Source organism: Rhinatrema bivittatum, chromosome 2 (assembly GCF_901001135.1).
Source record: "Rhinatrema bivittatum chromosome 2, aRhiBiv1.1, whole genome shotgun sequence".
NCBI lineage: Eukaryota > Metazoa > Chordata > Amphibia > Gymnophiona > Rhinatrematidae > Rhinatrema > Rhinatrema bivittatum.
Genome location: NC_042616.1, coordinates 789,635,327 through 789,648,547, shown reverse-complemented (window position 1 = coordinate 789,648,547; position 13,221 = coordinate 789,635,327). Strand labels below are relative to the sequence as shown.

Here is a 13,221-nt window from a genome sequence, read left to right as displayed (position 1 = left end):
GCGTGCAGAGAGGACAAGAGGGCCTGGAAGAAATGGAAATCTTGGAGGCAGTGAGGGGAAGATGAGACTGGGGAGGTTATATTATTTAGAGGGGGGGGGGGGTGTCAGGCAGAGACGAGGCTCAGGGAGAAGAGATTTTTGAGATGGGGAGATAGAGGTAATTGGAGAGGAGGGATCAGAGATGGGGAAATGGGAAGGGAAAGACAGAGAGAGTGAGGTATGGGGAAGAGTTTGAGAAATGAGAGAAAAATGGTAGGTAAGGGGTGTGAGAGACAGGAAACAAATGGAAAGGAGAGCCAGGAAAAGGAGTTATAAGACAAAGATGGTGAAAGCAAAGAAGAGATCAAGAAGGGGAAAACTAGACAAAAACAGGCAAAAAAAAAATTGGAATATGATATTTTGTAATAAATTGATATATATTATACAATGTAGATATATATGCATATCCATATTTAAGGGTGAATTTTCAAAGTGTTGTGCACCTACAAATTAGCATATATGCACATAGAAGTGAATTTTAAAAAGTGTGCATGCACCAAAATTAGGAGGTATGTGCGCAAATGCCGATGCGCGAATATCTCACTTCAAACCAAACGGGCATGGTGTGGGCATGGTCTGAGCGTGGCGTGGGCATTCAGGACAGGGCCAAGAGATGTGCGTATAAGTAGGTGCACGCCTGGGCGCGTGCCCATATCTAGTTCCACGTAACTTTACTTTTGCTATTAAGGAGAGGTGTAAGTCTAAATAAAATTGTTTCCAGGCATTGCTGGTTGAGGGGTCTGGGTTTACTTGGGGGGAGGGGGGAATGCAGGCTAATGAACCTGGGGGATTACATAAGAACACAATAAATTGCCATGCTGGGTCAGACCAAGGGTCCATCAAGCCCAGCATCCTGTTTCCAACAGTGGCCAATCCAGGCTACAAGTACCCAAACACTAAAAAGATCCCATGCGACTGATGCCAGTAATAGCAGAGGCAATTCTCTTAAGTTAATTTGATTAATAGCAGTTAATGAACTTCTCCTCCAAGAACTTATCCAAATCTTTTTTGAACCCAGCTACACTAACTGCACTAACTACATCCTCTGGCAACCAATTCCAGAGCTTAATTGTGTGTTGAATGAAAAAGAATTTTCTCTGATTAGTCTTAAATGTGCTACTTGCTAACTTCATGACCTGCCCCCTAGTCCTCTTATCCAAAAGTGTAAATAACCAATTCACATCTACTCATTCAAGACCTCTCATTATTTTAAAGACCTCTATGATATCCCCCCTCAGCCGTCTCTTCTCCAAGCTGAACAGTCCTAACGTCTTTAGTCTTTCCTCATAGGGGAGCTGTTCCATCCCCTTTATCATTTTGGTCGCCCTTGTCTGTACCTTCTCCATCTCAACTATATCTTTTTTGAGATGCGGCAACCAGAATCGTACACAGTATTCAAGTTGTGGTCTCACCATGGAGCGATACAGAGGCATTATGACATTTTCAGTTTTGTTCACCATTCCCTTCCTAATAATTCCCAACATTCTGTTTGCTTTTTTGACTGCCGCAGCACACTGAACAGATGATTTCAATGTGTTATCCACTATAACGCCTAGAGCTTTTTCCTGGGTGGTAGCTCCTAATATGGAACCTAACATCGTGTAACTTACAGCAAGGGTTAGTTTTCCCCATATGCATCACCTTGCACTTGTCCACATTCAATTTTATCTGCCATTTGGATGCCCAAGTTACAGTGGGCGAACTGGTGAAACTGGTCATGGGTGGACTCATGCCTGTTATAAAATTTCCCTACTTACGTAGTTCAAACCCTACTTTACTTGGCTGTGCACACCCATTTGCAAAACTGGGCGCACACATGCATGCACCAGGCTTATTTTATAACATAGATGCATATGTGTGAACATGTTATAAAATGGCCGCCTCTTGGGCACATGCCAATGCACGTGTGTATGCGTGCCTGCATGCCCTTTTGAAAGTTACCGATCCAAGTAACATCTACTCATGCACATGCTATTTTAGAACATCAAATATACGCATCTATTTTTGCTTTTATGCACACACATACTCGTAAAAAGGGGGTGCTCTAGGGGCATTCCAGGGTGGCACAAACATTTCTGTGTGTATGATATTGTGTCAAACGATACACGTGTGGATTTGCCAACTTAACTCGTATAATTTCATACCTGCTAATTATTTTGTGTAAATGATATTAAACATGTTTTTTAGATATTGTTGGTTGGGTGGGCTGTCGGGGTGAACTGTTGGGAGTTCAGGCTGAAGAACCAGGAGGGTCTTGATGACCTGTAGAAAAGCTAGGTGAACTGGTGGAGTAACTGCTAAAACTGGGAATTTCAGTTATGCATGTATGCTTTAAAATATGTGAATAAGTCCCACTTTATTTTCACATGTAAAATACACGCATGTATATTTTTAAAACAGGATACGTACATGCATTCTGTGCTTTGAATACTCTTTCAATATAGTGAATGTCATTGTGCGTAAGCATACATGTGCATGTATGTTGCAGAATAAAGATGCATGTATTTTATAATTTGCTCATATTTGATATGCATGGATTATAAAATAATATTGTATATGCGCACAGCCATATAGATGTGTATATGCTGCCGCACGCAGTTGTTTGAAAGTTATCTCATGCTGTTTAAATGGCACTACTCTGTTCTTTTATTTGCTGTATTTTCTGCACTTTGCATTTACAATCAAAAATTGAAAATTGGCACATTTTTCCAGCTGGAAGGGGTGGAGATGATTATGGGGGGCGGTGTTGTCACTACCCAATTACTCACAGCAACTCCTGCCATCCTCTAGTTTCTCTGAAATCAGTAATGCATGCTTAGATCATTCTGGAGATACCTTACTGAGGCAATGTCTGGAATAGCAGACCAGCAGAGGCTGAAACAGTGGCAGAACTGAAATGTGTGTGGGAAAGATACAGAGGATGATGGTGAGGGGAGACGAGAGAGGAATGATGAGGAGAACAGAATAGGATTTGTGGTGGTACAATGGGCAAGGCCCACTGGGAACACTGGGTGGTCCAAGAGGGCTTATCTCTCGACAGCTTTTCTAATCACAACCATTTGTTTGTTCCACAGGGTTCTGAGGGCCGAATTGGACCACATGGATCTCCTGGCATGGTCGGAGCACCTGTAAGTCATAATTGTCTGATAAAGGATTTGTAAGTTATATGAAAATTGTTCCTAGTCTCCAAGTTTTGTTGGTGTTATTACTTGAGAAAAAACATGGTCACGAGAAGCATTTACTGTAATGCCATTAAATTACTGAAAAAAAGCAAGTTTATTTATTTATTTATTTTTATTTAAATTTAATTTATATATCACTTTGTATTTATTTATTTATTTTCTCAATAAACAATTGGGCAAAACTGTTGACAATACAAGCCTAAATAAAAGAAATAGTGCGTAGAAAAATAGCAAACAAAGTTAAATAAATCAAAACATAAAACAGCTTAGTCGATTAAAATAACTTAAAATTTGAATAAAATAAAATAGAACATGCACAGAAAAAAACATTTATTCATAGGCTATTTCTAAATAGTGTGTTCGCAATTCAGAAAAAAATGAACTGGGCTCACAACATGACAAGGTATTTGTTCTGCTCAAAACCTTCAATTAAGCTCTGAAGAAAAGTGAAAACTTAGGTGTATGGTTGGAGGCTTATTAGCCATGACTCCAATAACAGCAGAATGATTTCACCTTAAACCCCTGGTGCCATATCATACTTTTGCATAAAACTAAAGTTTGGTCACTTGTAATAGGTTTTTCATAATTTGGATGTGACTCACCTTTTGCTCAAGGATTAAATATTTTATGGCTCTTGAAAGGGGAAAAAAAAAGAATTCCACAGAAAAATATTTGTGCATGCCAAAATTCTAGCAGAAAGGGTGAGAGTGCCAAAGGTCCTGTTGAGTTTTAACCCAGTCTTTTGCTTGCCCAATCTTTTCTGAGGCGTCGTTTTCCCCTTTCAGAAGTGGCAAGAAATTCAGGTCTTTTGCGGAAAATGCGCTTTTCCAAATTGTGCAAAGGCAGAGGGACCCAGAAAGGGTGCCCAGGGCATATAAATGAAGTAATCATCTTCTGACTTTCGCAATAAGCTTTAATATATATATATATATTTTATTATTTTTTTTTTTTAAATGGAAGGTAAGCACAGTGCCTTCTTCTAGGATCAGATGTGCTTGTTAAGTAAACAGTACAGACTGTTTAAAATGAGAAACACTGGGCCAGTCTGGTGACCCAGTGGCAGCGCTGTCGTGCAGGAGCTCCAAGCTCATGTCTTGAGTATGACTCCTGCCACTTGGGGCAGTGTTATCTGGGTGTGCTGTTGAGGCTGTGCCATGCTCTGATGGTCACATCATAGAAACACAGAAACATAGAAATGACGGCAGAAAAGGACCATCCAGTCTGCCCAGCAAGCTTGTGGTAGCATCAAAAGTATCAGGCTTATTGCTCAAGGGCATCAACCGCTGCATCAGCAAGTTACCCCCACTGCCACTTGTTTTCCCAGACCCCAAAATTCAATGTCCTCATTGGCAACTCTCTGAGTCAGATCCCCCCCCCCCCCCCGCTCCTTTTTTCCCACCCTACTGTTAAAGCAAATTGCAATATTGGAGCTGCACCAACAGCATGAAGGCCCACCGGCCAAGGGCCTCAACCGCCACACAGCAAGTTACCCCCCATGCACTTCCCTCTTCATTTCCATCCTTTAGTCCCTAGGGATCCACAGTGTTTATCTAGTGTCCCTCTGAAATCTTTCACTGTTTTTGTCTTCACCACCTCTTCTGGAAGGGCATTCCAGGCATCCACCACCCTCTCCGTGAATAAATATTTCCCAGTATTGGTTCTGAGTCTTCTTACCTGGAGTTTCATTTCGTGAACCTTAGTTCTACTAATTTCTTTCCAACGGAGAAAGTTTGTGCATCATTAAGACCTTTCAGGTAAGGTCCATATCATATTTCCCCTGCACCTCCTCTCCTCCACGGTATAGATATTTAGGTCCTTCAATCTCTCCTTAGAAGCCATTTGATGGAGACCCACCCACCATTTTTGTCACCCTTCTCTGGACCGCCTCCATCCTGTCTCTGTCCCTTTTGAGATACGGTCTCCAGAACTGAACACAATACTCCAGGTGAGGCCTCACTAAGGACTTGTACAGGGCATTATCACCTCCTTTTTCTTACTGGCTATTCCTCTCTATGCAGCCCAGCATTCTGGCTTTTGCTATCTCAAACATTGCTTCACCATCTTCAGAGCACTAGACCCTATCACCCCAAAGTCCCCCTCTTGCTCCATGCACAACAGCCCTTCTTCCCCCCCATCACAACCATCTCTCTTGGATTACAACACCCCAGATGCATGACTCTGCACTTCTTGTCACTGAATCCCAATTGCCATGTCTTCGACCACTGTTCAAGCTTCCATAAATCACATAGAGAAACTTTACCTTGTACCTCTTCCGCAATGTCGCTCACAAAGATATTGAACAGAACCGGTCCCAACACCGATCCTTGTAGAACCTACTCTGAAGAGAGTGCCATTTACCATTATATACTGCCTTCTATCCTTCAACCAGCTTTCAATCCAGACCACCACCTCGGCACTTGCTCCCAAGCTTCTCAATTTATTCACAAGCCTCCTGTGCGGCACCGTATCAAAAGCTTTGCTGAAATCCAACTAGATCACATCAAGCGCTCTTCCTCAATCCAATTCTTTAGTCACTTAATCAAAAAAATCAATCAGATTTTTCTGACAGGACCTTCCCCTGGTGAATCCATGCTGCCTCGGGTTGAGCAACCCCCACTGGATTGTAGATTGTTCACTATCCTTTCCTTCAGCAGAATCTCCATTACTTATCCCACCACCAAGGTGAGGCTAACCGGTCTATTGTTTCCAGCCTCCTCTCTGCTACCACTCTTGTGAAGTGGGACCGCAAACGCTCTTCTCCAATCACTCGGCACCACTCCTGTTTCCAGGGACCTATTGAACAGGTCACACAGCGGACCCGCCAGCACATCTCTGAGCTCCCTCAGTATCCTGGGATGAATCTCATCAGGCCCTATGGCTTTGTCCACTTTCAGGTTTCTTAGCTCTTCCCATACATTCTCTTCTGTAAACGGAGTTTCGTCTACTCTACCCCCCTCTGATATCTTATTAATTAGCAACGTCCCTCTCCAGGGTCTTCACAGAACTGAAGTAATTGTTTAATATTTCTGCCTTTTCTTTGTCTTTCTCCACACATTGATCCCTGTCATCTTTAAATTTCTCTATACCACGTTGGAGCTTTCTCCTTTCTCAGATGTATCTGAAAAATAATTTGTCCCCACTCTTTACCTTTTTGGCAATCCTGTCTTCTGCCTGACTTTTTGCTTTCTTGATTGATTTCTTCGTCTCCCTCAGTTTCACCAGTATTCTTCCTTGTGTTCCTCTTTTTGGGATCCTTTATATTTCTTGAATGCTGTTCGTTTTACTTTGATTTATCAGCACCTCCTTTGAGAATCAGATCGGTTTCTTATTTCTCTTGCTTTTGTTTACTTTTCTAACATAGATTAGTTGCCTAAGTAATTGCTCCTATTAGTTTGGACCACCGTTGTTCCACCTCTCCCATTTTCTCCCAGTCTTTAAGTTGTGCCTCCAGATACTTCCCCATTTCCCCAAAGTCTGTATTTTTGAAGTTCAAAACTCGGGTCTTTGTGACTTCTCCAGATCCTATTTGCAATATCAAAGCATACTGTTTTATGGTCACTGGTGCTAAGCTGGGCACCCACCTGGACATTAGAGACATTATCCCTGTTAGTGAGCACTAGGTCAAGTAAAACTCCCTCCCTCGGGGGTTCCATTACTATTTGTTTGAACAGAGCCCCTTGCAGGGCATCCACTATCCCTCTTCTTCTGGTAGGTTCTGCAGAAGGGATACTCCAGTATACGTCTGGCAGATTACAATCTCCAACAATCAACACTTCTCCTTTCTTTCCCACCTTTTGGATGTCTTCAACCAGATCTCTGTCTAGTTCTTCCATTTGAGTCAGAGACCTGTAAACCACTCCAGTAACAATGGGTTTTTAGGATACTCCATAATGCTTCGTCTTTACCCCATTTTCCTTGCAGTTCACTTGCTTGGATATTGTTTTTGACATAAAGAGCTGCTCCTCCCCCTTTTCTGTCCTCTCTGTCCTTCCTTAACATGTTATAGCCCGGTATGGCCCTAGCCCAATCATGAGAATCTGTGAGCCACATCTCTGTAACAGCAACAATGTCCATGTCCGCCTCAACCCTGGGATTTTGTTGCCCAGACTATGAGCGGTTCTGCTCATAGCCTTCCGGCTTTTGTCATTCAGGTTTCTGCTTCTCTTGGACTAGTTTTGTGCCTTATTCGGCTGACTTTTGTTGTGCCCTGCACCCATTTTCTTTGTATTTGTATTAGGGGGGTGATGTTCCAATGTCCTTCTGCCACCCCCGCCGTCTAGTTTAAATGTCTTATGGCATAGGATTTGAATTTATCTCTTAAGATCCTTTTCCCTGCCACAGACAGATGAAATAAAACCAAAAAGAGAGGGCAATATATATATATATAATCTGTACAATCAAAAAAATGTAAATATATACAAAACTTTCTAACGATCTTAAAAGCACATTATATATAAGAGGAAAGCGGTATCAGAGAAACTAATATGGTGAAAAATATGTAATCCATTGTCTCTCATCCGCAATGGGCCTCAGACAGTATCAGAACTATTCACCATCAATTCAAATCATCTACCGCAGATCTCATTTTGCATACATTTAGAAAAAAATCTTTTTAACACTTTATTCAAAATAACTTTTTCACAGTCTCACTAAACATTAAAACAGCCAACTAAGGCACCAGTAAAATTTCTAAAAGTAGCTAACCACCATATACTTAGCTTTGAAAACTCATTCTTCAAACAAATATTAGAAAGCCCCGTCATGGCCCATGTTTCGGCACAGCCTTCTTCGGGGGGGGGGGGGGGGGTGTCATCATTATCGTCTTCATTAAAACAGATGACCGTCATTTTTGAGATTTACATCTGTTTTAATGAAGATAATAATGATGAACCCTACAAGGCATTTAGCTTAATTAGCTTTCCTGAAGATACCCAGGACCCATGTTATACAGAAATGTAAATACTAAGGAAATATCCTTAAAAGTTATTCTAAATTATATTGATAGCCAGTGAAGCAACCTTTAATACAGGCATGATTTGGTCCCTATATTTCACTCTGCAAGAAGGCAGACTGCCAAGTTTTAGACCAAATGGAGTTTCTAGGTCTCCTTCTGTGGCAGGCCAGGTATAGGATGTTACAATAGTGCAATCTGAACAATACTAAGGCCTGAATCAAAATCGACAAATTTGACTATACAAAAAATGATTCAATAGATAGCACATAGACAAAGGAAAGCATTCTTTGAAACAGCTACAATATTTATTGAATTTCATTTGGTTTATGCCTTTCAATGGGCAAAAACCTATACTGAACATGTTACAATACATAATCATAAAATGCAATGCATATCAAAATAATACATCATAAGAAGTTGGTACATAATTAATATCCAATTATATATCAAAAGTAGTTGCAAAAGTTTGCACATAAAAACAGGACTAATTTTCAACACGTACTACACAGCTTAAACTCCATCTGAGGACCTGATTGGACAGTCAGATGGGGGAGTGGAGGTGGTGGGGTGCTGCTTATTATCCAACATTTTGGAAACCTAGAAATTTTGCCTCAGATTATAATTGCACTACTTATTGATCATTTCTGTGGTTTTAGGGCCTACAGGGTGAGAGAGGAGAGAGAGGATCTCGAGGAGAAAAGGTAAGTCTAGAGTATATCAGTCATATTGATATATGGAAAAGGTGAGGGAGTGATATTTGCGTAGTGTGGTGGCCAAAGGAGTCTTAGACGGCTCATGGTTTGTGACTTTTTTTTTTGGTCAAGATTTCTAGGATTGGGGATAGAAGTCCCTGAGTTGCTCCACTTTAAGGATACTTGAATGAACAGACTTTTTACTCAAAGTAGTTCCAAATAGCAATGTAGGAGTCAGTTTTGTAAAAGCCGCTGAATGGCAAAGATAACTATTTATTTTTAGGTGAGCTTTCAACTGAACCTAACTGGCTAAGTTATTAGCTCAAAATTTGACTGATTAGCTTTAGCACAGCCCTGAATGGCTGGGTTGCCCATTCAGACTTATTGGGTGTTGCATTAAGCCTTGGTAAACAGCATATATCATGTGATATATGCAGTAATTTGCATGGCACTCTCCTAGTACAATGACCTCCTTTGCATGTGGTTTGGATGCATGAATAATGCAAATGCATGCAAATAAGGTTATTGATAGGCAGTTTGAAGTTAATATTTAATTGCGGCCAACTGAGAAAGTGGTCAGCCACGATAAAACAACATCACTTCCTGGGGAATTGGTAAATATAATGTGGGAGTCCCAAGACACTAATGTGAGTCCCGAGGCTCCCTTGATACATTTAAAGGGCCATGCAAACCCTTAAAATTGCCTAAGCCAAAACAAGAAGTTGCACGGCTCAAACCAGGGCTGCTTCGACACCTCAGAGTAAAACAAAAAGAGTAATGACTGTTCCTCCACCCTCGACATGATAGGGGTAAGGTCAGATCGGTGCCATTCTAAAAAAATGGTGTTGACCAGGCCAGGTGCAAAGGGGTGCCTGGGCCCCCTCGTGGGAGCTTTTTCTTCTTTTAAAAATTTGTGGGGTATGGGAGGGGGGTTGAGGTGTGGGGAAGGTATGGGGTCGGAGGGGAGGGCCCACTGAACCCCAATGATTTTTCTTAAAAGCTTTGGGGGAGCTGGGGGGGTGCCCAGTGGGGGGAATCACCATTGCACCTAAAAGCCTGCAAGCCGTGTTGTTTTGTCCTGCATTGTTTGATCACCAGAAGAAGTACTATCCTCTGTGTCCTCGATCCCGTTAACACCATCAGAGCTCCCGCAGCTGTTCCAGGCAGCAGAGCGTCCCAAAACCCTAGCCAGCTCCTCCGTCAACTTTGGAGATGGGGTTTTGACTGAGCTTTAGGGAGCATGCGCCAGCCCGGGATGTTGGACCCTCTCGGGGGCAAGCTGAGGTTCTTTGTGAACCAGTGGCACAGTGTAACCTTAGAGCAGTGGGTTCTATCCATCATCCGTCAGGGGTACCAATTAAATCTATTGGATGTCCCACCAAATTGCCTTCCATGCCCACATTGGGGGGTGTTGGCGCATCAGGAGGTACTAGAAGCGGAGCTCTCCTCTTAATGGACTGGGTGGTTGAACCCATACTACTAGGGCAAAGAGGGCAGGGATTCTAATCCAGGTACTTCCTGATTCCAAAGAGAACAGGGGGACTCCATACCATACTAGACCGAAGGACCTTGAAAAGGTTTCTAAATAAGGAAAAGTTCAAGATGGATTCCCTTGGCATTTTGATCCCCCTTTTGGAAAAGGGGACTAGCTATGCTCTCTCAACCTAAAGGACGCATACACTCATGTCGAGATTAGGAAGTATCTCTAATTTATGGTGGGAAGATGGCACTTCCAAAAGCAGGTGTTGCTGTTCAGGCTCGCATCCGCCCTATAGGTTTTCACAAAATGCCTGGCCATGGTGGTGGCGCACCTCCCCAGACTGGGAGTGCATGCTTTCCCATATCTGGATGATTTGCTGGTCAAGAGCACGTCTCAAGCAGGTGCCATTCGGAGTCATTAGGGTTTGTTCTTAACTACCCATATCCCATCCCGGCCTGTCATCTCCATTGGACTTCATAGGAGCCCTGCTAGACATGACTTAGGCCAAGGCCTTTCTGCCTCACCTGATTACAGTTACCATGGCAACCATTGCGGCAGCAATTCAACAGAGCCAGCAGGTATTGGCCTGGTACATATTGAGCCTGTTGGGATATATGGCCACAACTGTCCATGTTACTCCCTTGGCATGTTTACACATGCGCAGAGTCCAATGGACCATGAGATCACAGTGGCGCCAGGCCACTCAGTGCCTCCAGATTTCATCCGACTCATCCCCTCTCTTTGGGATTCATTGTCCTGGTGGGCAGGTACTTTCCAGTCTGGAACAAGGGATCTCGTTTTGGAGTCTCCGCACTCAAATTGTTCTAACCACTGATGCATCTACCCTAGCGTGGGTTATTCATATAGATGGGCTCACAAGCCAGGGTCTTTGGTCCGCTCAGGAATGTGCATGTCAAATCAACTTCCTGGAGCTTCGGGTGATCAGGTACGCACTATGGGCTTCAGATATCAGCTGTCCAACAGAGTTGTCCTGATCCAGATAGACAACCAGGTAGCCATGTGGTATGTCAACAAATAGGGAGGCACGGGGTTGTACTTCCTGTGTCAGGAAGCGGTCCAGATCTGGTCATGGGCTCTATCACATGGGATGGCGCTCAGGGCCATGTACGTGGCCTGGATGGAGAACGTGGAAGCGGACAGGTTGAGTCAAGCCTTCAGACTTCATGAGTGGTCCCTAGACCGGGGATAGCAAATCGGATATTCTGCTTCTAGGGGAGCCTGGACATAGATCTGTTCACATCCCCCTGCGACAGGAAGGTGCCTTGTTTCTGCTCCCTGCGCAGGTCAGACGGCAAACCAGCCTTGGATGCCCTTGCCCGTCATTGGGGCAAGGGTCTTCTGTATGCATATTCTTCGATTTCCTTAGTGGCAAAGCGTCTCTTGAAGCTTCGCGAGGACAGAGGGACTTTAATCCTCATAGCCCTTCATTGGCCGAGACAGGGCTGGTTTCCACTCCTGCGGGAGCTGTCCAGCCAGAAAACGATCAGTCTGGGGACTTCCCCAGATCTCATTTTGCAAGATTGGGGCAGGCTGCGGCATCCCAACCTCCAGGCCCTGTTGCTCACATCCCGCAGCTGCTTGATCTCTGAGGATGTGTCCTCGGGTCCTGGTGGCTTCTAGAAAGCCTTCCACTAGAAAGTCCTACAGACTGAAGTGGAGGAGGGTTTCCATGTGGTGTGAGCAGAGGGCCCAAGATCTGTTCTCCTGCCTCACTCAAAAACTGCTTTATTACCTTCTACACCTATCTGAGGTTGGCTTGAAAACCAACTCCATTAGAATTCACCTGAGTGCAATTGGCGCACACCACAATGGGGTAGCTGGTATGCCCATCTCTGTAAGCCTATAGTTGTAAGCTTCATGTGGGGCCTGCTTCAGTTGAAGCCTCCCTTAAGACATTCTGCTGTGTCTTAGGCCCTCAACTTGTTGTTAGCTCAGCTGATGAAAGCTCCTTATGAGCTGCTGTGCACCTGTGAACTGAACTGGAAGGTCATATTTTTGGTGGTGGTCACTTCAGCGCACAGGGTCAGCAAGCTCCAGGCCTTAGTGACTTATCCACCTTATACAAAATTTTCTCACAACAGGGTGGACTTGCATACGCACATGGGCAGATTGGCCTATCAGGGGATTGGGCATCCCCCGGTGGGCCGGTTGCCCTGGTCACGTGGTAATCTCAGCTCTTGCTGAGGAACTTGATGTGGCCCAAGGGAGGTGTTGGGGCTGCGATGGAGCCTAACCCGTCGTGGCCTGAGGGAAGTGTTGGTGCAGCCCGAGGGAGGTGTTAGTTGGGCCATGACAGAGCCCGTGTCATCGTGGCCCGAGGGAAGGCTCGTAGAAAGGCCTCAGGCTCGGCATCAGGAAGTATCTGGGGTTGCTTCTTCCCATGTCCCCCTCCGGCAGTAAATGAGCAGGGCTGGCTCAGCCAAGGCGCAGAAGAAAGGAGGACGCCTGAGAGATGTGTATGTGTGTACAAGAGAAAGCGCCAGCATGTGTGTATGAAAGAGAGAGATCCTGAATATGTGCATGAGATTAAGCCTGCATGTGTGTATGAAATAGAGAGCACCCCGTGTGTATGAAAGAGATCCGGAATATCTGCATGAGAGAGAGTGCCTGCATGTGTGTATGAAAGAGAGAGAGAGCTTGTTGTGGTTACCAGAGCAGTGAGAGGGAACGCATGAGCCAATGAGTGTATGTTTGAGCAAGAGGTCTATTTAAGCCAGTGGGCCTGTGTGTTAATATAAAAGAGTGATTGAGTCAGTGAGAATGTGTGAACATGTATATGAGTGAGCAAATGAGCCAGTGAGCTTGTATGTGAACAAGAGCATGAGTGTGTGACACAGTGAGCATATCTGAGAG

At 44.0% G+C, this 13,221-nt stretch overlaps 1 protein-coding gene across 1 annotated transcript in view; it reads left to right on the top strand.

The window, feature by feature from the left end:
- Positions 1-13,221, top strand: part of COL22A1 (collagen type XXII alpha 1 chain) — a 791,008-nt gene that overhangs the window by 464,937 nt on the left and 312,850 nt on the right. The window contains exons 15-16 of the mRNA XM_029592071.1: positions 3,114-3,167; positions 8,832-8,876. Of these exons, the coding sequence (XP_029447931.1) occupies positions 3,114-3,167; positions 8,832-8,876 (99 nt within the window). The remainder of the gene's footprint in view (positions 1-3,113; positions 3,168-8,831; positions 8,877-13,221) is intronic.